At 34.6% G+C, this 27,070-nt stretch overlaps 1 protein-coding gene across 3 annotated transcripts in view; it reads left to right on the forward strand.

The window, feature by feature from the left end:
- Positions 1-603: 603 nt before the first annotated feature.
- The window catches only part of LOC133205957 (uncharacterized), a 47,592-nt gene continuing 21,125 nt past the window's right edge, over positions 604-27,070 (forward strand). The window contains exons 1-17 of one of the 3 annotated variants that reach the window (XM_061341858.1): positions 604-707; positions 3,077-3,172; positions 8,000-8,193; positions 8,557-8,603; positions 10,004-10,161; positions 10,464-10,580; positions 10,789-10,858; positions 12,654-12,727; positions 13,874-14,043; positions 14,692-14,804; positions 14,989-15,064; positions 15,157-15,249; positions 15,561-15,684; positions 18,620-18,699; positions 18,832-18,922; positions 19,157-19,249; positions 19,649-19,735. In XM_061341858.1, the coding sequence (XP_061197842.1) occupies positions 681-707; positions 3,077-3,172; positions 8,000-8,193; positions 8,557-8,603; positions 10,004-10,161; positions 10,464-10,580; positions 10,789-10,858; positions 12,654-12,727; positions 13,874-14,043; positions 14,692-14,804; positions 14,989-15,064; positions 15,157-15,249; positions 15,561-15,684; positions 18,620-18,699; positions 18,832-18,922; positions 19,157-19,249; positions 19,649-19,735 (1,710 nt within the window). In that variant the 5' untranslated portion in view covers positions 604-680. Of the gene's footprint in view, positions 708-1,661; positions 1,744-3,076; positions 3,173-7,999; positions 8,194-8,556; positions 8,604-10,003; positions 10,162-10,463; positions 10,581-10,788; positions 10,859-12,653; positions 12,728-13,873; positions 14,044-14,691; positions 14,805-14,988; positions 15,065-15,156; positions 15,250-15,560; positions 15,685-18,619; positions 18,700-18,831; positions 18,923-19,156; positions 19,250-19,648; positions 19,736-27,070 lie in introns of those variants that run through there. The other 2 variants (XM_061341856.1, XM_061341855.1) reach the window with 2 other exon arrangements.

The following is a 27,070-nucleotide window of genomic DNA, read 5'->3' on the forward strand; positions in this document are numbered from 1 at the left end:
GCTTCCAAGCAAAATTTTTCGACAAGCAAAAAAGGTCAGATGTTACAATCAGGGGGAACAAGCATAGGAAGATAGCATATTATATATAGGCAAAATTATCGGGAAACGGTTCCCCCCTCCCCCCATTTCCCATTCATTGACTGTTCAGTAGGCATATTAGCTGTCATTTCACTAGTAAAATAGCCAGTTATTTTATGAAAGTTAAGCTTTATAAAGAGTATTGTCATTATTGGTTATCTTTCATTTTCCTTGCGTTATCTGATTTAATTAAACTTGAAACAAAAATGGATGGAGTTAGTTATGTATTTCAACATATGCAATTGACCAACCTTAAAATATAATCCTTCTAATTAATCTTCCATACTGAAAGATATATATATATATATATATATATATATATATATATATATATATATATATATATATATATATATATCTCTTGTGAAAAGATGAAGAGACAGTAGAGAACGAATAGATTGAGGAAAAGAGGGGGTGTGAAATACGACTTGTTTGACGTATGACTTAACTTCATGATTATCAATGGCGCCAATGGTTTGTAAGGTTAAGGTACAAGTCCAAACTGCCTTCACCGAATTTTGCCTATAGTTCCAGCAAATATTGTTTGATGAACTACAGAAACCATTAGAATACTTACAGGATTTCAGGTTTAATTATAAAACATGTCAAGACCAGGAACAGATGAAACAGTGAGTTTGCATTTCCGATTACGTCTGTTGTTATCTAGAGTCATGTGAGATTTCCCGTGTTATGCAGTTTTTTACACACTTTTGTCAGGAATCAATGTATGTATTATCCAAAATGATCTTTTAAGTTTTAACCTGAATTAAAAAATTGAAGCATGCACAGAAATATAAGCTGTTAATTCACTGATAAACATGACCTATTTAGCATGGAGTAGAATGGGAAAGTGCCATAACTCGCGCCAATCTCTATCCGGAGTTATCGTTCCCGCTGCGCTCCACTTATACCTCTGTCAACGTCTAAAAAGTAGTACGAAAGGCGGAGACGCGTGGCCTTTATCACAAGAAGATTAACAAGCGTATTATCTTCACTTTTCTGTATATGTGTCGATGCTGCAAGTTGTTTGTCTTTAAAAACTAAACTATGTTGATATTTATTGGCAATGGGTTTTAAATTTTCCACGTTCTCCATATCTGTCTACTTGATGCAATATTCAGCCGAGAAATAATCCCTTGTAAGATAAGTAGATACAGATATATCTCTTTCTAATTTTTATACATAAACTTTTCTTTAATTTTTAAAGCTAAAGTATATAATTTTAAAATTGATAATTTGTTATGCAATAGGTCAGAGAAAGTTTTGCCAAGAATCTTGGCATTTAGACGTTAACAGAGGTGTTGTAGCGAAGCGTAATACGCCCTCTGGTGAGAGATTGAACTCGCGCATGCCTGACATTATATTGCTACATTTCGAAACTAGACATGATGAAAATACATAAATAGTGCTCATGTTGTCTTATTAATTTTTATTTCATACTATATCAGACATATGATTACGATGTACCTATCAAAGCAACACAAATAATGCATAAAATTTCATTGCAAGAGCTCAGAGGTTTTTAAGATCTATATTGTTCGGAAACGAAAGTGCTACACATAGACAGAATTACAGCTAGTCGGATGGACGGACGAACGGACAGAATATCCTTTAGTTTCAGTGAAAGCAGGGAACAATTAATGCACTGCTGTTAGTGCTGTAAAGGTTTGGTAACTTTATCTCTACAGAGTGATTGTAGTACAAGTAAAAGCAAGATTAAATGATGGGGGAAGACCTACTATTGGAGGAAATCTGACTATAACTACTGGTAGAGTAGGTCTTTGCACAGGGGCTCTAGAGTGATACTTTCTCTGCAATTTTTTCTGCTCTATAGTCATTCGTCCCCCAGGGGGAAGTCTCACTCTAGAACAAAACTTCCAGGGGAAGTCTCACTCTAGAGCATGGCTTTTGGTGGGAAGTCTGACTATGGGGGAAGTCTCATTCTACAACACAGACACAATCTTTTGAGTAAGATGTATAGTTTGGATTAGGAAAAAGTTTTATTAAGCTATTCAGAAAAGCTTGATTTAGCTATTTTATCACACTTTTAACTTAAATATGTTATTTTTTCAGCATGTACAAAATTCACACTTTGGTGCAGTAACAGTTTTCAACTTTGAACTGTTTTGAAACCAATGCCTCATAAAAATATGTTTCCTTCAAAGACTTTGCACTCAAAGGTCTAAAAGTTTTGGGGCTATATAAAACAATGATTGTGACCACTTCTTGAATGAAATAGTTGTATCCACACTTTTCAATTTAAAGTTATGTTCCTTGGCTGCCATCTTTTATTGGGGAAAAACCCATAGAATCCTTACAGTAGCCTTTGTAGTTTTCTGGTTTGTAACTTTGTCATTTAATTGGAAAAAAATCTTTGCATCTTGTATGATTGCCCAGGATTGGGCTACCTTTATGTCAAAAGAAAAAAATTAAATACAGTCACCCAAATGCTTGGTAGCATAAAGAGGAGAAATGCCATTTCTTTCCCTTTTGACCTTTTGGTTGACCCTGCAGAGGGACACAACTTTTGCAAAGTGTGGATTGGACCACTATAAAGGAGGTCAATTCTGGTCAACAGATAATTGATTAGATCTAGTACTAATTCAGTACAATTTGAAGCAATCATACTTATCCATGCTTAATACACACAAGGTGTGTACAGTTATCCAAACAATGGAAATACATCGTTTGCTTAAAAGTGTTCAAAAGCTGCAATGTTAGAACTGTCTTTGATTTGGGTTGCATTTTTGATAGTCTGTACTACATACATGTATATGAATAGTCACATACTACTTACTTTTTTGTCTCTTTCCTAGCAGAAACATTTTTGTGAAAAACTGCATATAAATAGCTTTATCAAGCTATTCTAAATAGCTTAATAATGCCATGCAGCTAATTCAAGCTATATCTGGAGCTAAATCAGAAGAACCTGGTTATCTGATAACATTGAAATAAAATTGAGACTGAGATACAGGGAAATGCTTATTGTTCTTTATAGGAAATTGAGGAGGACAGGAGGAATGTCCGTAGGACTCGACCTCGAAAGGTCAGGAGACGGGCTGTCCAGGACACAGAGGAGGAGATAACAGAGGAGGTAATAGTATGCTAGAGATATGTACATGTATGACACACATTTGAGTACTCTAGAGATGTGTACATGTATGACACACATTGGAGTACTCTAGAGATATGTACATGTATGACACACATTGGAGTACTCTAGAGATGTGTACATGTATGGCACACATTGGAGTACTCTAGAGATATGTACATGTATGACACACATTGGAGTACTCTAGAGATGTGTACATGTATGACACACATTGGAGTACTCTAGAGATGTGTACATGTATGACACACATTGGAGTACTCTAGAGATGTGTACATGTATGACACACATTGGAGTACTCTAGAGATGTGTACATGTATGACACACATTGGAGTACTCTAGAGATATGTACATGTATGACACACATTGGAGTACTCTAGAGATGTGTACATGTATGACACACATTGGAGTACTCTAGAGATATGTACATGTATGACACACATTGGAGTACTCTAGAGATGTGTACATGTATGGCACACATTGGAGTACTCTAGAGATATGTACATGTATGACACACATTGGAGTACTCTAGAGATGTGTACATGTATGACACACATTGGAGTACTCTAGAGATGTGTACATGTATGACACACATTTGAGTACTCTAGAGATGTGTACATGTATGACACACATTTGAGTATTCTAGAGATGTGTACATGTATGACACACATTTGAATACTCTAGAGATGTGTACATGTATAACACACATTGGAGTACTCTAGAGTATGTACATGTATGTGAGTACTCTAGAGATATGTACATGTATGACACACATTTGAATACTCTAGAGATGTGTACATGTATAACACACTTTGGAGTACTCTAGAGATATGTACATGTATAACACACATTGGAGTACTCTAGAGATGTGTACATGTATAACACACATTGGAGTACTCTAGAGTATGTACATGTATGTGAGTACTCTAGAGATATATACATGTATGACACACATTTTAATACTCCCACCACACTATTAACAATATTATATAAAGGGGGAGTTTCGATAAGGCCGTTTTTCATCCCCTCACGAAATTTTATGAAATTTTGATATTTTGTAGAAAAACTCCTTATCTTCCTAAAAATATGAAAATATGCATTTTCCGGTCACGTGATAATTGAAAATTTAAGTATACCCCCTCTCGTGTATTCTTGGAGTAGACATTTTTATAGGGGGAAAGTGGATTTTTTTAACCGTCGAAATCGTAAATGAAATAGAATAAATATGAATAAAGACATAAATTAACCAATTTCAACAATTTTTTTTTACGGAAAATGGTATTTATCTTATCCAAATGTTCTTCTAACAAAAAAGGTGCGATATTTTTCTGGTGTGTTAAATGTTACTTTTATTTAAAAAAGGATGATTTAAACTCAAAAAACGCAAACATATATGGAAAGTTTTAACATCATAATTATCGACAGTTTATACATAAACTTTGTAATCAATATTTAACATTTTCCCATACAAAAAAATGCAAATGAAAAGATAATTATGTAGACATGAGATAGGTAAACGTAAAAACGTCATATACAGGTACATGCAATACATTTTCATCAATGAGGTTATACAACTACATGTTTTATAAAAATATACCTTAATATCATAAAATTGAAATTAAATAAAATGTTTTTAAAGAAAAGCATAAAAAATAAATGCAACTTTTATACATGCATTAATAAAAAAATTATTTAAAAGCATCATATTATTACATAAGCCAGTATATTGTAGGTGCAAGGTAAGAAAAATATTTTATCTGGCGGTGGCCACATAATTATTCGGCGGCCGCTAGGAAAATATATCTGGCGACTGCCAAAGAGTATTCCTGCAGCCACCACATAAATAACTGGTGGCGACCAGAAACTTATCTGGTGGCCGCCACATAAATAACTAGAAGCCGTGAGATGTAGACATGTAATTTTAATAAAAATAAATTTAAAGTTATGAGATGAAGCCCTTTTATGAAGTGAATTTTTTGTATAAAGTGTAGATTTGATCTTTGCTAATAAGGCATGAAACTCCCAGATTTGACTACAGACAGAAGTTCTAGATGTTCGTTAAAGGAAGAGACGGCCATCAAATATACCTGGTCTGTGTACCTCTGTCAATCAAGTGCATTAAAGTACATCATTGGGTGCTACAACTTGATTGGCAAAAACACTACAATTTATCTGGCAGCCACCAGATATTTCAGTGGCAGGCGCTAGAATCTTATCTGGTGGCCGCCAGATAATATATTTTTTTACCTAGCACCTGTCGGCTTCAGTATATTGCAATGTATTTGATAAAATGAATAATATTAATTACAGTCAAAAATAATTTATCATGATACGTAATATGTGAATAGCAAAATGATGGAAAAATCTATAATACATTCAGTGTTTCCTTTTCATTATGAAACTTCGAAGTATTTATCCACATAGATTTGCATTATGTTTTCAGCATAACTGAGAGAATCCCAGCCAGGACTAATTTCCTCTCGCTTCCCAACTCTCCATAGATACTTAAGTTGCGTCACCAACTCTAGTCACTTCTCGTTTAGAGAGTTTTAGAATTCATTATATATGATTTGCTAGACCAGAGCACAGTTCAAAATACATGTGTAAATGCCAAAGATATGTGTTTAATCCTTAATCAGGCAGACATATGCGCTTAGACATCCAGATTTAAAACAATCCACATTCCCTATATCAACCACATGGAAATATATGGGCGCTTCTTTAGCATGTTGGAGCGTGGATTTCTATTTACAAGAAAGTCACAAATATAACTATGCATGATAAATAACGTTAAGGAATGGACTTGCTCTAAAACTTATTTTGTGTTCAGTCAGTCTGAGAATGTAAGAAAGATCCAGCATCTGAACCATGTCTGGTAGTGTGCAATCCTAGATGCATCATCAGTGCAAGTTTGGTCATGATAGGGCTTATATTTACATAAGAATGAGACCCCCTTCAAAGTCTTTAACCTGCTCACTCATTATTAAGGAAATATAGGTCATATCCACCATCTGAAGCAAGTCTAGTAGTGTGCATCCGTAGATGCATCATGAAGCAAGTCTGGTCAACAAGAGCTTACAGCTGCTCTGCTCCAAAAACTTTAACCTGCTTTTAAAACATTTACCTGGACATTCTTTGGCTAAATATCCAGCATCTGAAACCTGACTGGTGACAAGGAAACACACTAGATCAGATGACTCTAGATTAATATAGGGCATAGATATAATTGAAAAAAAATCTGCTTCAAAAACTTTCATCTGGAACACCGATGCCGATGGTGTTACAGAAGCTCCCCCAACTTTGAGGAGGTGTGCTAAAAATATGACGTTAACGTTATACGTTGGCAAAAAAGTATCGAAATGAAGATAGGATACAATAATGTTTTCTACCGTTAATATAATCGAGAATCTTCCTTGATGTAAAAAAAATATGCTACTTTTTGCTTAGTATTTTAACACAGAGTCAGATCAAGAATCCAGGAGATTCTAATTTTAGATATGCAAATTTTATGCAATTTTCAATTTTTGGATATGAAGTGCACATGCGACACTCATCATATTTCAAAAAAAATTATTATGTAGAGTATATCTAATTACTGGACAAATTTAGGTGAGTGTCCCTCATGCACTTCATATTCTAAACATCGATTTATAAATGCCACCCTCTTATATTTTCCCATAAGCCTAATGTTAACGGATCTGAGGGTACATCTAAGTATGTATCAGCTACGGTGTGAAATTATCTCATATTAACTTTTGAAATATAAATAACAAAAGTTAAGATATTTATCTTGAATTCTAAACTAGTTTTGAAAAAATAAATTGAAATTTATTTTTATGAAAAAAAGTGGGCCGCTGAGCAACCTTATCGAAACTCCCCCTTTGGAAATGTTTTAAAAGAAATTTCCATTAAACATTTAAGTTTCATCCTTTCCAAACCAGCCAGATTTGATGTTAACACACATGACAAAATGTTTCAAAGTCTACATACATTGTACATTTCAGCCATTGCTGAACACAAGGGAGTTGTCATTATTTCTATAGATTTTCCAAGTGTGACACATAAATTGATTCTAAATGTCAAGCACAACAATAGTGGGTTTTCAATAGCAAGCTATGGAAAATCATAAATAATAGTAGATCCCTGCCCTAATTAAAGTTAATTTCAAAATGTTAAATACCTGTTGACTTTGAATTTGCTGCTGTGTCATTATACTAGATGAACTGGGGGGTTACTATTAAATTAGAAGGTTTTGGATAAAATGATCTTTGATTGAAAGTAGTTTAAAAGCACTGGTATTTCAGTTCAATTTATTGACATCACCATGTTGGCATACAGTCAAGATAACAAGTCAAATGATAAAAACAGAAAACTGAATTATAATATGATAGCTACAGCATGCAAGACAATTTTACTCAATTCTACAAATATCATGGATATGTTTTCTGTGTATAAACATCTGTCTAAATAGTAACATAAATTTTTGAGTAGTATTATAATCACATAATGCAAAAAAAGTGATGATGTTGGTACCGTGGGACAGACATCATATATTGTATTGATATTCATGAAATTACATTAAATGAAAACATTCTATAAAAGAGAGAATTAACTCTCAAGTCTTTGCAGTACCTATATTGTATTATCTACATGGTCTGTGCTGCAGTATGTTATTGGATGATTGACATTCTTTCAGTTTTGTTAAGTATAGAGCACTAGAAGGAGAACACTGGGAATTATATTTATTCTTGTACATTGAACCTTAAATGTAGTTGTTCAGGTGACTATCATTTCTTTGGCCTTTAATTTTAGGAGATTGCGAGACCGAGAGGCTATAATCCCCCTGATTTTAACACGGACCACATGAGAATTTTTCTGGCTTACCTAGAAGAGACAGATGTACAACCAAAGTTTCGACTTCTGATGAAGCAGTTATTTAGTATGTCCAGACTGCCTTACAATCCATACCCAGGATTTGTGATGCGATTTTCTGGGTTAGAAGAGAGGTATTTATGTTTAAATGTATTGTAGTAAATTAAGTTTATAGTGGGTTTTCAACTCTTAACTAATTTATGAAATTATCAATTTAAATAACACACATGATATAACTTCAGATTTTTAATTTTTATATGGAATATTATTCTTATAAATAAAAGGGGACTTTATGATTTACCTATACTTTACAAAAAGCATGTATGGTAGTTGAACTTATATTAACCAAAGATTTTTATCAAAGTTTTGAATAATTAGACATTTTAAGAAGAATTGTGTCTTGAGGCAAAAATAAATAAATAAAGAAATAAAGTTGTAAACTTTAGAACTGTATGTAAAGGTTTTTTTTTCTGTATGCACAATTCGTTTCTTTTCAGATTTCTTCTGAATCTTGTTGATGGAACATTAATTTATTCTTTACTGAGTAATGATTGCAAGCACATTTAATAACAATTGCTTTGAACATGCGTGTACGTATTTCTGGTAACTAATGAGTTGTTTCTACATGTTATTAAATTATCTGAAAACATGCTCGCAGTCTCACTTTTCCGTGATTAGACACTGCTTTTCCGTGAAAGAAATCCTTCCACAAGTAATACTGCTTTTCCGTGTAAATATTTTTTGCTTTTCTGTGATTTATTTTAACTTAAATTTTAAGCAGGATAAGTCTTGTAAAACACTGGATAAGAACACTGATTTAAAACCATTAGTACTGGATAAAGCAAAGATTAAAAACACTGGTGTAAATAATATTTAAAAAATCCACAGAACAAATACATGTATGCTTGCTTTCAAATTTTGGTGCCAGTTCCATATGTAATTTGTTTTTTGTATGAACTATTTTCCATACATCTAAACCTTATCACTGACCAGTGTAAAATACAAAATTCATTTAGTTTTTATCACAATGTGAGTTTGTTCTTACTAATGAGTATAGAACTCTTTGGGGAAATACAGGTAAATTTCAGCAACTGTTTGATGCTAAGCATTAACCTTGACCATTTAAAAATTGTGGAAAGGAGGTTTCAAAAAAGGGGATAACACATAACATTTACCGTAGTGAAAACCAATCTTGGAAAAGCAGTATGAAGTGCTCGCGGAAAAGCAGACAGGTTGCAAAAATAAAATCGCGGAAAAGGAATACGGCCAACAAGCTTGCATACAGTAATTAATGGCAATGCTATTTAGTATTGAAAACTTTTATTTTCCGAGAATGGAGATTTCCAGGAAAAAAACTACTGTACATTTTAAAATTTTTGCAAAGTTGATCTTCTGATAAAGTTAGCTCATGCAAGTTCCTAATTTATTAAAGTGTTGCTGCCATGGTTTGCATCATGGAAACCTAATACCAATTAAAAATATATGGCATTATCATTAATGGGTTACTGATCTTTTTTCATGCATACATTTGTTGACAAACAGGTTTTTACAATTAATAAAATTGACAAAAATTGTGTTGCTTGATTGCTGCTTTTAATAGAAAAAAGAAATATACATAATGACATTGGTGCAATTGAGTGATATAACCAATTTATAGTTGTATGGTACATAACACTTAGGTTTATCTAAATTCATTTATCCAGTATTCATTATTAAATATACATTTTAGTAAATATGACTTTCTAGTGTGCCTCTCAGATTTTTTTTTTGGCAGTCTCTTGTTTGATCTATTTTTAGGTTATTTCTGTACTTGTTGTTTGATCTATTTTTAGGTTATTTCTGTAATTGTTTTAGTTTGATCTATTTTTAGGTAATTTCCGTACTTGTTTTTACAGATACAAAGTTTGATCTATTTTTAGGTTATTTTTGTACTTGTTTTTACAGATACACAGTTTGACCGTTCTCACCTGGAGGGATTGGTCAGCATAAAGGGTCATCACAATGTTTGGGGACTGACTGGTGTGATTAGTGCTGTGTCCCCCACACATCTACAGAAGTATGCCTGGCTAGTCTCAGACCTCAGCAGGTTTCCGGGACACTCTGTGAGTACTAAGATTACAATGTAGCGTATCCATTTCTGTCCATCTGCATGTAAATTGGATATTTTTGATTCTTTGTATAAACCATTTTTAGGTTTATTTGACTCATTAATTAAATGAGGAAAGCACAGGAGTTTTACTGTTTTGTTTTGTTGATGATTTTATGAGATTAAATTTTTAATGCAACATTATCAAGAAAATATTTTATAAGAAGGTTTCGAGAAATTGAATTTTCATTTTAACTTTACATCTGTATATATATGTACTGATTACATGATGAAAACAATATTTTTTCTGATTTCTAGAGATCCATGTCCTTGTCATTGGTTGGACCAGCTGTCTTTGAGGGAACCTATTACTCAGAGGTTCACACACCACAGTTTAGATTGGAAGTGACAGTATATCAACCAGAGTTATCCAAGGTAGACAACATACTTTTTATATAAAGTATGCAAAAAAGATTCCTTTGTTTCTTTCTGTATAGAAATTAAAGTATGCATAAAAAGATACTTATAAATACATGTGCAGATGTGTAAAATAAACCTAAAATGTTGATACAGTGTAAGGATGCACATTTTCACTTTTTGAGTGTGAAAAGTCTTTGTTAAGATTTATTTTCTATATTTAAAGGGTATTCAGGAGTTTGCTGATGGGATCATTAGCCACATGAAGGACCTTGACAAGAGACATTATGTTATGGGTAAGGGGATAGAAGTGTAACTGACTACAGTGATAACTAGAAGTGTAACTGACTATTGTTATAGCTAGAAGTGTAACTGACTATTGTGATAACTAGAAGTGTAACTGACTACAGTGATAACTAGAAGTGTAACTGAGTAATGTGATAACTAGAAGTGTAACTGACTATTGTGCTAACTAGAAGTGTAACTGACTATTGTGATAACTAGAAGTATAACTGACTATTGTGATGACTACATGTAGAAGTATAACTGATTATTGTGATGACTAGAAGTGTAACTGACTATTGTGATAACTAGAAGTGTAACTGACTATTGTGATAACTAGAAGTATAACTGACTATTGTGATGACTAGAGGTGTAACTGACTATTGTGATAACTAGAGGTGTAACTGACTATTGTGATAACTAGAAGTATAACTGACTATTATGATGACTAGAAGTGTAACTGACTATTGTGATAACTAGAGGTGTAACTGAATATTGTGATAACTAGAAGTATAACTGACTATTATGATGACTAGAAGTGTAACTGACTATTGTGATAACTAGACGTGTAACTGACTATTGTGATAACTAGAAGTGTAACTGACCATTGTAATAACTAGAAGTGTAACTGACTATTGTGATAACTAGAACTGTAACTGATAGCTAGAATTATAACTGACTATTGTGACAACTAGAAGTGAAATTGATTATTATGATAGCTAGAAGTGTAACTGACTATTGTGATGACTAGAAGTGTAACTGACTATTGTAATAACTAGAACTGTAACTGATAGCTAGAATTGTAACAGACTATTGTGATAACTAGAAGTGTAACTGACTATTGTAATAACTAGAACTGTAACTGATAGCTAGAATTGTAACAGACTATTGTGATAACTAGAAGTGAAATTGACTGTTGTAATAACTAGAACTGTAACTGATAGCTAGAATTGTAACAGACTATTGTGATAACTAGAAGTGAAATTGACTATTATGATAGCTAGAAGTGAAACCGATTGTTGTGATAGTTAGAAGTGTAAATGTGATAGCTAGAAGTGTAATTGACTATAACAGTAATTATTGTGATAGCTTTAATTGTAACTGAATGTTGTTATAACTAGAAGTGTAACTGACTATTAAGATAGCTAGAAGTGTGTGTGTGTGTGTGTGTGTGGGGGGGGGGGGGGGGTAAGGCAGAATTATAGGTACCTGCTGTTTGATGACTTGCTCCCCTTGTTTAACCAGGACCAATGAAAAGTACATTGACAAAAGCCAGAAAATAGTTATCTTTTCCTATTTATTATTTGAGTGACTAAAAATTCTCCTTCAACTGCCACTATGTACATGTGTATACAGAACATATGATAAATTGTGTATCAAAGATGGGTTGAATACAAAATTGTATACATGTACATGCTAATGATGAAAATTACTTTGAAGACTACTTGCAATGACATACTGTGTTAGCAGCTGATAGAAGTATGCACCTTTTTTAGAGTAGCTGATGCATGGGATTGTGCGTTTCAGTAAATGTAATTGTCAACATGCATGGAAATCATGCTATTGTACAAACAGTCACTTTGTTTTATTGATAATATTCTTAATGTCCGAAGTACAAAGTTTGTCAAGTAAAAAGAGAAAAATATTCCAAAGCAAAAAAGTATGCCAAAAAAAAAATTAAGTCCCAGTGAGAAAGAGTTGAAATTGTATCATAAACATGTAAAAGTACCATTCCAACTTTTCTTGTTATTAAAACTTTTCTTTAATGCTATAATAAAAGCACATTAAGTGACTGGTATTTCATTACAGATGTACATATTCCACATCATGAGAAGATGCACTTTGTGGATAAATGGAATCTTGAAAATATAGAAAAAGAGAAGGTATTACAAAAAGTGTTACAGATAAATCATTAATTCATCTTCATTAAAGAACATCATGATTTTTTAATATGACAAACTCTAAGATAGACTTTACAGTTAGCACTTAGTCCATATAAGGCTATATCCTAAATTATATTGTTAACTTATAAAACAATTAATGCCAAACATGTTTTTCATATTCACAGTTCAATATTTACATGTACATGTGCATGTACATTCATATAATTTATGTAGCTTTATCTTGTTCAATACATATTTGTATTTTTGAGTAGAAGACAATTGTTTTTAGCTCACCTCAACGAAGTTGGGGGAGCTTGTGTAATACCCTCGGCGTTGGCGTCCCATGTTAAGGTTTTTGGAGCAGTTTTCTTTTCAAGTACTTCTATGGCCTATATTAGTCAGAGATGCATGGAGGATGCTTCTAGTGTGTTTCATTGTACCAGTCAAGGTTTCAGATGCTGCAATTTCAGCTAAAGAATGACCAGGTTAATGTTTTTGGAGCAGGTTAAAGTTTTTGGAGCAGGTCTCATTTCCAAGTAACTATAAGCCCTATATTGACCAAACTTGCATGGATGATACATCTAAGGATGCACACTACTGAACTTGCTTCGGATGCTGGATCTGACCTACATTTTCCGGATGAGTGACTAGGTTAAAGTTTTTGGAGTAGATCTCATTTCCAAGTAATTATAAGCCCTATATTGACCAAACTTGCATGGATGATACATCTAAGGATGCACACTACTGGACTTGCTTCGGATGCTGGATCTGACCTATATTTTCCAGATGAGTGACCAGGTTAAAGTTTTTGGAGCAGATCTCATTTCCAAGTAACTTTAAGGCCTATCTGAACCAAACTTGCATGGATGATGCATCAAGGGATGAACAATCTCAAAACTTGCTTCGGATGCTGGATTTGACTCACATTTTCTGGATGTCATTGAGTGACTAGTTTTAAGTTTTCAGATAAGTCTATTCCCAAGTAACTGCAAGCCCTATCAGACCAAAATTGCATAAATGTTGCATCTAGGGATGCACACTCCTAGATTATTAGTTGAGTGTGGGACTTTGCCTTACTTAAAGACAACATTCGTTGAGGTGAGCTCTGTAATCTCTGATTACCTATGTTTTTTTTTATATACACAGGAGGACTTTACTCAAGCAGTGAGTCGTGCTGTGTTGTATCATTTGTACCCTATAGTAGACTGTGTGTTTCTCCTGGACGCGGCAGGAGATCGGTACTCTGCTGGTCAGATACAGTACGCTGTCAACTTCCGTCATCCACCAGAGGGCGCCCCTTATCAAGAGGATGTCAAGTATGTAAGGCTGTGTTAAAGCTAAATGTCATGCTGTAAACATGGGTATTTTAGTGGATTTTTCTTTATATGAATAGCAAAAGCCATGAGGGTTATCTCCTCATATTAGGGAAAAAAAAATTAATGTACATTTAAATACTGAATGAATTATGTTCAAAGGCATTATTATCCTGGGAGACATTTAAATGAAAGATTTTTTATCAACAACTGAAGAATAGATAACCAGTTCGTGTAAATTTCCATGTCTGGTAATTTGATATTGGGCTATAATTACATTTTTGCTGTCCATGTAACTGTATGTCTGTCCAGATTGAAGTTGCTTCTACCTTGCCATCAGGTAGACATTAATAAATGTTGTACATTTTTTTGTCGTTGTGTAGACTACCAGGGGTGGGGACTCCACTGCTGTCTCTGTATGTAAATGTTGTACATTTTTTTGTCGTTGTGTAGACTACCAGAGGTGGGGACTCCACTGCTGTCTCTGTATGTAAATGTACATTTTTTGTTGTTATGTAGACTGCCAGAGGTGGGGACTCCACTGTTGTCTCTGTATGTAAATGTACATTTTTTGTTGTTTGTAGACTACCAGAGGTGGGGACTCCACTGTTGTCTCTGTATGTAAATGTACATTTTTTTGTCCTTGTGTAGACTGCCAGAGGTGGGGACTCCACTGCTGTCTCTGTATGATGGAGTTTATCTGGAGAAACACCATGCAGAGTATTACCACAGTCTTTTTATTCAGGAGGAGACAGAGAAATCTGGTAACAAGCTTTAAAAAAATGTCTCAAATTCACACTTTCTGAACATAATCTTAGTGAAGTGGTATCAAAAAGTTGTAATTTTGCTTCAAAATGTTCAAGCAAATGTACAAGTCTATTGAAAACAAGAATAGAATCTAGGATATTATCAATAATTGTAACAATATAATCTTGACCTTGTACACAGCATACAGGGGAGTGAAGGATACTGAGGGGTTTATACCTAAGGGACCATTTACAAGAGAGATCATTAAAGGGGTCAGGTATGCATGTGTGAAGCTGGTCAAAGATTAATGTATTTGAGAAATTAATGAAGCTAGTAATTATTTCTAAATGTATATTATTATTTCTTCAGAGTTTACCTTGAGAAGAAGATCTCAGGATGTGCTTTATATGCTGAGTTTTCAGAGGCACTGTACTGGTCTATACTTCTGTTCCAGATGGACAGGTGAAGAATTCATTATATTTGATTCATCAGACTTTACCTGTATTTCCTGTGTGTATGAAACTTAGAATATATGTACACCTGATTTTTTTTTCATTGTTAAAAGACACTGTTGAACTACCCCATTAGAAAGAAAAGATTTTCTGGTCGCTTTTTCCATAGATGTCATTCAGATAAAAGTTATCTCACAGAAGTTTAAGTGTAGTAATTGTTATAGGATTGTCAACTTTCAAGAAATGCAAAAATCTTCTTTATGAAAAATCCAGTACAACTTCAGTAAAACAATACTTTGATTGTCCCTTTTTATTTGTTAGAGGTTCTTACCCTAGTGAGATAGCAGAAGAGCTGTTCAAACTGTTAAGGTCATCCTTTGGAAAAATTGGTGTTCTTTGGGACCAGTGTAAAAGTCTGCTGTTACTAACTAAACTCCAAGACAGTGTAAGTTACGCCAAGACATTTTAAAGATTTACTTGTATGTACACAAAACTGTGCAAAATACATCTGCATTGTATTTATTAGGGTTAATCCTTTCATAGAGTTTGGTTATGTGGCACAGTACAGAGATTTATACAATGTAGAAGGCAATATAAAACATGAACTTGTGTAGGACATATTAAAGTTAGCATAACAGAAGACAGTGTACATGTAGGTTACAGAAAACTGCAAATGGTGTGTAGTATTTCTCCCAAGCAAGTATTTTGTAAAAATAAAAAAAAAAAACACGTAGCAGACCCAGAAATACTCCATTAGATTTCATTGCTATTTCTTTGAGCAAAATAATAGATTCTTTAATTTTGCATCTGAAACTTACAGTATTTAATATATTGTCACTTAAAGAAGTTTACAGTATCTGGAAAAAATACTGGTACATGTAGAATTTTATTGGAGTTTAATGATACATTTAGTTTGCCTGTACTAAGCCAGTGATATGTGATGTATTTTTTTTTTTACTGTGTTATAAAAACAGGAGCTCCCTTGGTTTATGATTGGATAAAAATCATTTCCATGCAGCCACAAACGGTGGGAGATCACATGTTTTACTTAGCTATTGTATGTTTTACACTGCTTTTATATATGAATTCAGCTAATTTGACTTCATCAGTTTCACATAAAAATCATTGCAATGTCACAACTGTTGATATGAAAAATAATACTATACAACCTATATCCACTGTATAAAGGATTTTATCCTGCAACCACCCCTTGCATTGACCTAATAAAGGTAACCTAATAAACCAAAGCTATATTCGGTCAATGCCCTAATAAAGCCTTGTGCATGTATTATGACATTCTAAAAGCATTGTGACATCATATGTATTTCAATGTTTACGCCATGGCGTCATAGTTTCAACTGCAAAGATGTGCCTAAATCTGTTGAAAATAGCTTGTTTTGGACTTCAAATGTAAAAATATTTTGCAGGATAAACAAAATACATGATAACTGTCTTGAAATATAAGTCATATTTGGGTTCGGGTCGAAAACGTGAAGGAGGGCTCGGCAAGCCTCGCCCTCTATCACGTTTTTTTATCCTCGCCCAAATATCGCTTATATTTCAAGACAGTAACCATGTATTTTATATAAACATGTGATAAAAACAGATTGGTATCACCAGGGGAATTCCAGAATAGATATAGTAGACTGATGAAACTGTTCTTGATATTTTTGGTCATTCCATGATTTGGAAGGTAATTTCTGAATCACTGAAATTAAGAAGAGAGTCTGCAGGATGATCCTTGAGCTATGTGAATCAAAGGTATGAAAAGGTTTAATTGTCTCCAAGGGGAAACAATGTATTGTAAAATTTAGACCAAACTTGGAATGTAAATATGCAGCTTCCAGTTTTTGAGGTTTTTAAGTTTTGCCTTAGTCTTAATATTTTCTGTAACTGAACAATATGTTCATTTCTTCCAAATGAAGAAATTTGTAGTTTTATCTAAATTGTTCGAATTAAGAGATACATGGAATTGATAATGACCTATTTTTAGCTCACCTTGAGAAAGAATGGAACTGACATAGATTTTCTAGATGAGTGACCAGATTAAAGTTGAGCAATTCCATTCCCAAGTAAATATAAGCCATACCTGGACCAAAGTTGCAAGGATGATGCATCTAGGGTTGTACATACCAGACTTGCTTCAGTTGCTGGATCTGACTTAGACTTTCTGGATAAGCAACCAGGTTAAAGTTGAGCAATTCCATTCCCAAGTAAATACAAGCATTCTGAGAGTATTGCATTAGCAGTACTAGTCCCCTACCAGCAAGTGTAATCTGGTTCCCGTTGAAAATTGAAAATGCCATACCGTAAAAAATCAATGAAGCGGAACAAAATGCAAACTTGATCTATAACTCATCAAGGTAAAGTTACATACCAAAACTCAGCTTAATATCTATAAGCGTTTAGAAAAAATTTGCGGAAAACCGTGAAAAATTGAAAAGGTCGTAATTCCGTCAAAAATCATTGAAGCAGAACGAAATGCAAACTTGATCTGTAACTCATCAAGATACACTCACATACCAAAAATCAGCTCAATATCTGCAAGCGTTAAAAAAAGAAGTGCGGAAAATCAAGTGGGACAGACAGAGGGACAGACAGACAGACAGACGGACAGACGGAAGGACAGACTCAGAGGAAACCTATAGTCCCCTCCGGTTTCACCGATAGGGGACTAATAAGCCCTACCCAGACCAAAATTGCAAAGATGATGCATCTAGGGATGGACACTACCAGACTTACTTCAGTTGCTGGATCTGACTTTCTGGATGAATGACCAGGTTAAAGTTTTTTGAGCAAGTCCATTCTAAAGTAAGTAAAAGCCCTACCTGGACCAAACCTGCATGGCTTTGATGTGGATGCTGCATCTGACCTACATTTTGTGGATGAGTGACCTGGTTAAAGTTTTGGATATGCTTTGGATTCTGGATCTCACCTAGATTTTAAGGGTGAATGATCAGGTTAAATTTTTTGGAGGAAGTCCATTCCCAAGGAACTCTAAGGCCTTTGGTGCCTAAACTTGCATGGATGATGCATCTAGGGATGCACTGATAAAGTTTGCTTGTTTTGGATCCTGGTTCTAACCTTTATTTTTTTTTTATGATTAAATAGTTAAAGTTTTTGGAGCAGGTGCATTTCAAAATAACTGTAAGCCCTACCTATGCCAAACTTGCATGGTTGATTCATCAATGGATGCACACTTCCAGAACATTCATTTGGTATGAAACCTTGCCTTACTTCTGAATAAAATCCATCTAGGTAAATCTTTGATTACCTTTGCTTAGTCCAAGTCATGCTTTGTTACATGTATGTATTCATTTGTACATTGTAACTACATGAAAAATGTTAGATAATAAATAATTTCTATTATAAATTGATAGGAGGGCAAATTCACCAAGGAGATTAGAAGACAGTTGGAGCATTATAGGAAGATAACAACAGTGATGTTTGACACCAGCCTGTAAGTGTCAGTTTGGTGGCAATTTGATATTGAAGCTGTTGTTTGTCGTGTAAAATGTATCTTAAAATGTAATAGTTTGATAAAGTATCACATGAAAATTGTGAAAAGTTTAATATGAGTTCCGTATTTTAGGATTGAAAGAAATCAAAGCATGGAGTGTTTTATTGAAATCCTGCAGGCTAAAATTGACAGTTATCTGTTGGAAGACTTACATAGGGATGAGGTCAGTAAAACATAAAGATCAACCAAATAAGTAAAACAGAGCAAAGCATTTCATTGCTTACTTTGTACATATACTACCTTCCCCCCAAATACTTAGTACATCAAACTTTCATGTATATTATATAGTACAAAGATTATTGACATTTATATTGTTACAAAGTACGCCACTCAAATGATAGTGAAATTTGAGATAAAAATTTTAACAATTAAATGGCATGTACAATGTTTATTTTAGCTCCATGGAAGTCTGTGTTCACTGTATTTCTACATCCAGGGGATGTCGATTCAGGTTTCAGAACATCTGAAGGAATTGTGTCCCATTCTGAGAGTGAGTTGTACAATAATCAATCTGTAATTTTAAATTGGTTATAGGATATAGAATTTTGAATTGGTTATAGGATATAGAATTTTGAATTGGTTATAGGATATATAATGGATAGCCTATCTTATGAAATATTGATGTAAAAACGACCCCTTAAAAATTGTCTTGATGAATAATGTGCTAAATATATTTAATATTATGTAAAATGCATAAGAGAGCAAGCCAGCTAATTTGTTTTAAAAGAAGTACATTTATTTGCAACAATTTCACATTTATCTGTGTATGATTATTGGTTTATTTCAATACAGTGATTGTATGGAATAAGTTAAGCAATCAGCAAAAGATTTGGTGTATATTGGATATTGCACATTGGTATAATTAAAATAATTTGTTTGATTTGTTCAGACAAAGATTTTGGATGTTGCCATGGAAAACCATCCTGATGCACAGCCCGTCCCAGTGTTTACAGGAAGACAGAGGCCTGATGCTAATGTAAGGATATTCTTAGAACAATGTATACATGGACAGACCAAATTGATTGATTTTTAGGTCACCTGAGTCACTCAGGTGACCTATTGCTATCTGTTTTCGTCCGTCGTCGTGCGTCGTCCGACGTGTGTTAACATTTGAACATTTTCAGCTTCTTCTCTGAAACCGCTGAACCAATTTCAGCCAGTTTTTGCATATGGCATCTATGTGTGAAGGGGAACAAAATTTGTGAATTTCATGGTCCCTGCCCCCCTGGGACCTGAGGGGTGGGGCTAAAACCACCAAAATTAATGCAATCTTTAAAAATCTTCTTCTTTACTCCTGGACATCAAGCAGTCAAACTGTTGACCTGATTGTAATAAGCATTGAGCCCTCTACCAAAATTGTGAAATTCATGGCCCCAGGGTCAGGGGTTGTGGTGCTAGGGCGGGGCTATATAGATCATATAGTGAAAGTGCATTATTTCTTTCAAAATCTTCTTCTCTACTCCTGGGTATTACTGAAACAAATTGAATACATAGTTATGATAAGCAAGAGTGACTCTACCAAAATTGTGAAATTCATAGCCCCAGGGTCAGGGATTCTGGTGCTGGAGGGGGGGGGGTGGCTATATAGATCATATAGTGAAAGTGCATTATTTCTTTGAAAATCTTCTTCTCTACTCCTGGGTATTATTGAAACAAATTGAATACATAGTTATGATAAGGAAGGGTGACTCTACCAAAATTGTGAAATTCATGGCCCCAGGGTCAGGGGTTCTGGTGCTAGGGTGGGGCTATATAGATCATATAGTGAAAGTGCATTATTTCTTTCAAAATCTTCTTCTCTACTCCCGGGTTTTATTTAAACAAATTAGATACATAGTTATGATAAGCAAGAGTGGCTCTACCAAAATTGTGAAATTCATAGCCCCAGGGTCAGGGGTTCTGGTGCTGGGGGGGGGGGGAGCTATATAGATCATATAGTGAAAGTGCATTATTTCTTTCAAAATCTTCTTCTCTACTCCTGGGTTTTATTTAAACAAATAAGATACATAGTTATGATAAGCAAGGGTGACTCTACCAAAATTGTGAAATTCATGGCCCCAGGATCAGGGGTTCTGGTGCTGGGGGGGAGGGGTATATAGATCATATAGTGAAAGTGCATTATTTCTTTGAAAATCTTCTTCTCTACTCCTGGGTATTATTAACACAAATTAAATACATAGTTATGATAAGCAAGAGTGACTCTACCAAAATTGTGAAATTCATAGCCCCAGGGTCATTGGTTCTGGTACGGGGGGGAGGGGGGGGGGGGTTATATAGATCATATAGTGAAAGTGCATTATTTCTTTCAAAATCTTCTTCTCTACTCCTGGGTATTATTGAAACAAATGAAATACATAGTTATGATAAGCAAGTGTGACTCTACCAAAATTGTGAATTTCATGGCCCCTGGGTCAGGGGTTCTGATGTTAGGACTGGGCTCTATTTATTATAGGAGTGAAAATACATTAATGCTTTAAAAATCTTCTTCTCTGCTTCTGGGTATTATTTAAACAAACAAAGTACATTGTTATGATAAGCAAGGACGCCTCTTCCAAAATTGTGAATTTCATGGCCCCAGGGACAGGGGTTCTGGTGCTAGGTTGGGGCTATATAGCTCCTATAGTGAAGGTGAATTATTTCTTTGAAAATCTTCTTCTCTGCCCCTGGGTACTATTTAAACAAACTAAGTACATTGTTATGATAAGCAAGGATGCCTCTTCTAAAATTTTGAATTTCATGGCCCCAGGGTCAAGGGTTCTGGTGAAAAGGGGGGGGGGATCTATTGAATATATAGTGAAAAAGCAAAATTTCTTTGAAAATATTCTTTTCTGCTTCTGGTTAAAAAGCAGAGAAGCTAAGTATATAGTTATGATGAGCAAGAGTGCTTCTTCCAGAGTAGTGAATTGCATGACCCCTGGGTCAGATGTGCTGGTGTAAGGGTGGGGCTGTTGATAATATAGTGAAAATGCATTAATTCTATTAAATAATCCTGTCAGCTCCTTAATGTTAAGCAGATACATGTAAAGAAAGTGATTACTTATGGAGAGCAAACTTCTGGTCCCAGGGTGAGAGGCTCTGGTGTTTCTCGGTGGTGAAGGGGGGGGGGGGGGGGGGCTCTATTGATAATATAGTGAATCTGTAGGAAAAATGCATTATTTCTTTAAAAATCTTCTCTGCACTTGGGCATATCAGAGGCAATAAGAGTAAAAGTTGTAATAAGGAAGTGTATTTTTACCAGATTTTTGAACATCTGGACCATTTGGTCAAGTGTTCTGGTCCTAGCCAGGGCTCAATTTGCATTCTACTGAGAGGAGTTATTCCCCTTTGCCGTTTACTTTTGATAATTAATCACTGTAAATAATGTACTTGAAAGGTTAATAGAATAAGAGAATTATGCAAGAATTTTTATTGTATAATACAGAAAGTATTTTCATAGTTTTAATGATCAGGTGGACTTGTAAGTAATAGATAAATAAAAATGAGACAAAAATAACTTGTCTTATCAAATGTTCATCAAAGACCAAGAGAGGCCAATGTAAGAGATTACAACAAGGAATTAAGGTATTAGGGGTGTAATGGTCATGACCTTGAATATGACTAAATTCAGTTTACTTATAATGGACAACACTTCAGGCAATATTTCCCAAAGTTTCATGCAATTCTGTCCAAACATAATTTTTCTATACTTATTTTCATGCCTGTACCCTCTAACCACTGGTGCACCTTTAATAGACAAAAGGTACAGATGTAATTTTTACCTCTACTCTAGTTAGTCGCAAACAGTTGAATGTTTCATGTATTCAGCTGCAACACTAAGCAGTACAGATTGGATATATGCATTCTTTTAAGTTCAAATTCATCAGGTATGATATATGAATACTTGTAATCGAGAGAACCTGTCTACTTTGGGTGACAATTTTGGCGATTTTTTCCATAAAACCGTTTGTAATATTCTGTCAAAGAAAAATATGGTGGGAAAGATCAATAAAAGAACAATATCAATTTTGTGTAAGGTGTATTTGTGATAATATAACAACAGAAAAAAATTATTCCATCCACAATATTTATCTATATTCTGTATCATAGCGATGTACCCCTAAAAATTTAAGTCATTATTTTTTGTAAATGTCATGGGATATGTGATAATTAATGAAATGATGAGCATATATAAACAACAGGTTATTGTCATATTGAATACAATTCACTTTAGTCAGATTCATTTGTTCAGAAGATTGACCTCGTCACAATGACCTTGACCCAGACAAAGATTAGCAAAATGACCTACGTTTTTGCAGCTTCCATGTGCATGAAGTTCTTTACAGATCATAACATTACTATGCAATGTAGACTAAAATATATACTGACAGAAACACTAATCAAAAGGTAAAAAAAAATTAATTTGTTCCCCACATGTATATAAAAAATATCAATAAAAAAAATTCACCCCCCCCCCCCCTTCTAAACAGTAAACTTATGTAAAAAATAAATAAATTAATTAATGTAAATAAAATAACAAAAATCACCCTAACCCAACCCAGAATAAATCATTTATTCCCATATCTAATATTATTTTTTTTCTTTAATGTTGTAAACATATTTACATTCTAGTTTTTACTGATATATTTTGAACATCTCAGATATTTTACGTATGGACATTTGGACGTCACTTATAAATTGCAGATTCTACAATGCACGCAATGCTACCTATTACGTACATTTTTTCCTCCTCAAACGATTTGCTGATATTGAGAGAATCACAAGAAATCTCGATGCGAATGTAAAGTTTTGAAGAAAGGTATACTTCGTTCGTTCTTCGAAAATGGTGCTATTTTTAGAAGATGGAAAAACCCATGAAGTGTGTATTTGAAGGTATCATCGTTTTGACTGCATATTTTGTCTAACAAAATATATTAACGTGTTTTCTACGTAATATCATATTTATTCTCTCCTCCGCTAAGTTATATTCCTTTTCTTTGGTGTATGTTTTATTTTAGCGTCCTAGGCCGTCTTGACGACACACCATTTTTGTTTACGAAGTACAGTGTTCCGAAAACTGCCGATGTCAGACACCTCGGTAAATGCCGTCATTTTTACCGGAAATGGCGTATTACACCTCTAATACCTTAAAATAGTATAGAAGCACTGATAGTTTGTTAATATACTTATGGTAATAGTGATAAATGGGGAACAGATTAGAACCTAATCTATAAACTGTTAATGAATACTAGACTAATTATTTTGTTGATCCTGATCACCCTATTTTTCTTGCTTTTGGGCAACAAAACTTCACCTTTCATTTAAATACTCTATGGATCCTCTAAATTGTTGTATTGTACTCAGGTGACCGTTAAGGCCCTTGGGCCTCTTGTTTTTAATTGTGATTTGATGTTGTACAAGATTTAATATGATACATGTAAGATATAAAATTACAAGAATATTGATTTTTAGCTCACCTGAGCTGAGAGCTCAAGTGAGCTTTTCTGATCACCCGTTGTCCGTCGTCCGTCCGTCCGTCTGTCCGTCCGTCCATCTGTAAACTTTTCACATTTTCAACTTTTTCTCAAGAACCACTGGGCCAATTTTAACCAAACTTAGTACAAATCATTCTTGGGTAAAGGGGAGTTTAAATTGTTAAAATGAAGGGCCAAGTCCCGTTCAAAGGGGAGATAATCAAAAAAATACAAAAATTGGGTGGGGTCATTAAAAAATCTTCTTCTCAAGAACCACTGGGCCAAAAAAGCTGAAACTTATGTGGAAGCATCCTGGGGTAGTGTAGATTCTAAATTGTTCAAATCATGACCCCTGGGGGTAGGGCGGGGCCACAATAGGGAATCCAAGTTTTACATAGAAATATGTAGTAAAAATCTTAAAAAATCTTCTTCTCAAGAACCACTGGGTCAGAGAAGCTGAAACTTATGTGGAAGCATCCTTGGATAGTGTAGATTCTAAATTGTTCAAATCATGACCCCCGGGGGTAGGGTGGGGCCACAATAAGGAATCCAAGTTTTACATAGAAATATGTAGTAAAGATCTTTAAAAATCTTCTTCTCAAGAACCACTTGGCCAGAAAAGCTGAAACTTATGTGGAAGCATCCTGGGGTAGTGTAGATTCTAAATTGTTCAAATCATGACCCCCTGGGTTAGGGCGGGGCCACAATAAGGAATCCAAGTTTTACATTGAAATATATAGTAAAATTATTTAAAAACCTTCTTCTCAAGAACCACTAGGCCAGAGAAGCTGAAACTTATGTGGAAGCATCCTGAGGTAGTGTAGATTCTAAATTGTTCAAATCATGACCCCCGGGGGTAGGGCGGGGCCACAATAAGGAATCCAAGTTTTACGTTGAAATATATAGTAAAAATGTTAAAAAAATCTTCTTCTCAAGAACCACTGGGCCAGTGAAGCTGAAACTTATGTGGAAGCATCCTGGGGTAATGTAGGTTTTTTAATTGTTCAAATCATGACCCCCGGGGGTAGGGTGGGGCCACAATAGGGAATCCAAGTTTTACATTGAAATATGTAGTAAAAATCTTCTTCTCAAGAACCACTAGGCCAGAAAGGCTGAAACTTATTTGGAAGCATCCTTGGGTAGTGTAGATTCTAAATTGTTCAAATCATGACCCCCGGGGGTAGGGTGGGGCCACAATAGGGAATCCAAGTTTTACATTGAAATATATAGTAAAAATCTTTAAAAATCTTCTTCTCAAGAACCACTGGGCCAGAAAAGCTGAAACTTATGTGGAAGCATCCTGGGGTAGTGTAGATTCTAAATTGTTCAAATCATGAGCCCCGGGGGTAGGGTGGGGCCACAATAGGGAATCCAAGTTTTACATTGAAATATGTAGTAAAAATCTTCTTCTCAAGAACCACTAGGCCAGAATAGCTGAAACTAATGTGGAAGCATTCTTGGGTAGTGTAGATTCTAAATTGTTCAAATCATGACCCTCGGGGGTAGGGGGGCCACAATAAGTACTATGGGGGGGGGGGAGAAATCAGGTGAAAAACAGCAAGGCCAACGTTACTAAGGTGAGCGCTGTGGCCCATGGGCCTCTTGTTTCCAATAAAACATTTTTTATACCCAGAATAGTGTTGATGAAACTCTTCCTTAATAAGGAAAAGTATGATAATTCCTTCAACATTTAATTCATTTTCCTTTTATGTATCAGTGGTAACCAGTCTTCGTTCATATCCTACCAAGATGCACATTATGTATTGTCCACAATTAGCAGTTTTATATATTCATTAATTTTCCTCCTTAAATAAGTAAATTGAAGACATTTTCTGTCAGTGATTTTTCGCTGCCACCATGTTAGGTTAAACTGGACAATAGAACTATATCATTTTAACAATAGAATATTCTTTCTTTTTTCGTAGGTAGAAATATTTCTCTTTATGAATTTTAAAAGTCGGTAAAGGACGCTCTCTGTAATTTTATGATAGAAACACATGATTTAAAATACATGACTGTCATGAAGTGAATGAAAACATGATATTTCAACATACAAGTAGTGCTGAAACCTGCAGGAAAATTGAAATGAAAGACTGTGGACAGCAAAGTATTTTTTAACTGAGATTATGATACAAAAAAAAAAAAAGATTTTTTTTTACCCAGGTACTAGTGAAGAGAAAATTATGGGCCCCAAAATATCATTATCTTGCCTATTTAAAATCTTGAAATTTCTTTGGTCAAGAAGAATACTGTGTTAAACCATTTATGCTGCCTACTGACATTATTAGCTCACCTGAGCCGAAGGCTCAAATGAGCTTTTCTGATCACATTTTGTCCGTCGTCCGTCCGTCTGTCTGTCTGTCTGTCCGTACGTCCGTCTGTAAACTTTTCACATTTTTGACTTCTTCTCAAGAACCACTGGGCCAATTTTGACCAAACTTGGTACAAAGCATCCTTGGGTGAAGGGGAATTTAAATTGTTAAAATGAAGGGCCAAGTCCCCTCACAAGGGGAGATAATCAAGAGAAGTCAAAAATTGGGTGGGGTCATTAAAAAATCTTCTTCTCAAGACCCACAGGGCCAGTAAAGCTGAAACTTATATGGAAGCATCCTGGGGTAGTGTAGATTCTAAATTGATCAAATCATGACCCCTGGGGGTAGGGCGGGGCCACAATGTGGAATCAATGTTTTACATAGAAATATATAGGAAAAATCTTTAAAAATCTTCTTCTCAAGAACCACTGGGCCAGAAAAGCTGAAACTTATGTGGAAGCATCCTGGGGTAGTGTAGATTTTAAATTGTTCAAATCATGGCCCCCGGGGGTAGGGCGGGGCCACAATAGGGAATCAAAGTTTTACATT

This window comes from Saccostrea echinata, unplaced genomic scaffold, assembly GCF_033153115.1.
Source record: "Saccostrea echinata isolate AGI-Se365-2 ecotype Australia unplaced genomic scaffold, CSIRO_AGI_Sech_v1 ptg000054l, whole genome shotgun sequence".
Taxonomy (NCBI): Eukaryota; Metazoa; Mollusca; class Bivalvia; order Ostreida; family Ostreidae; genus Saccostrea; species Saccostrea echinata.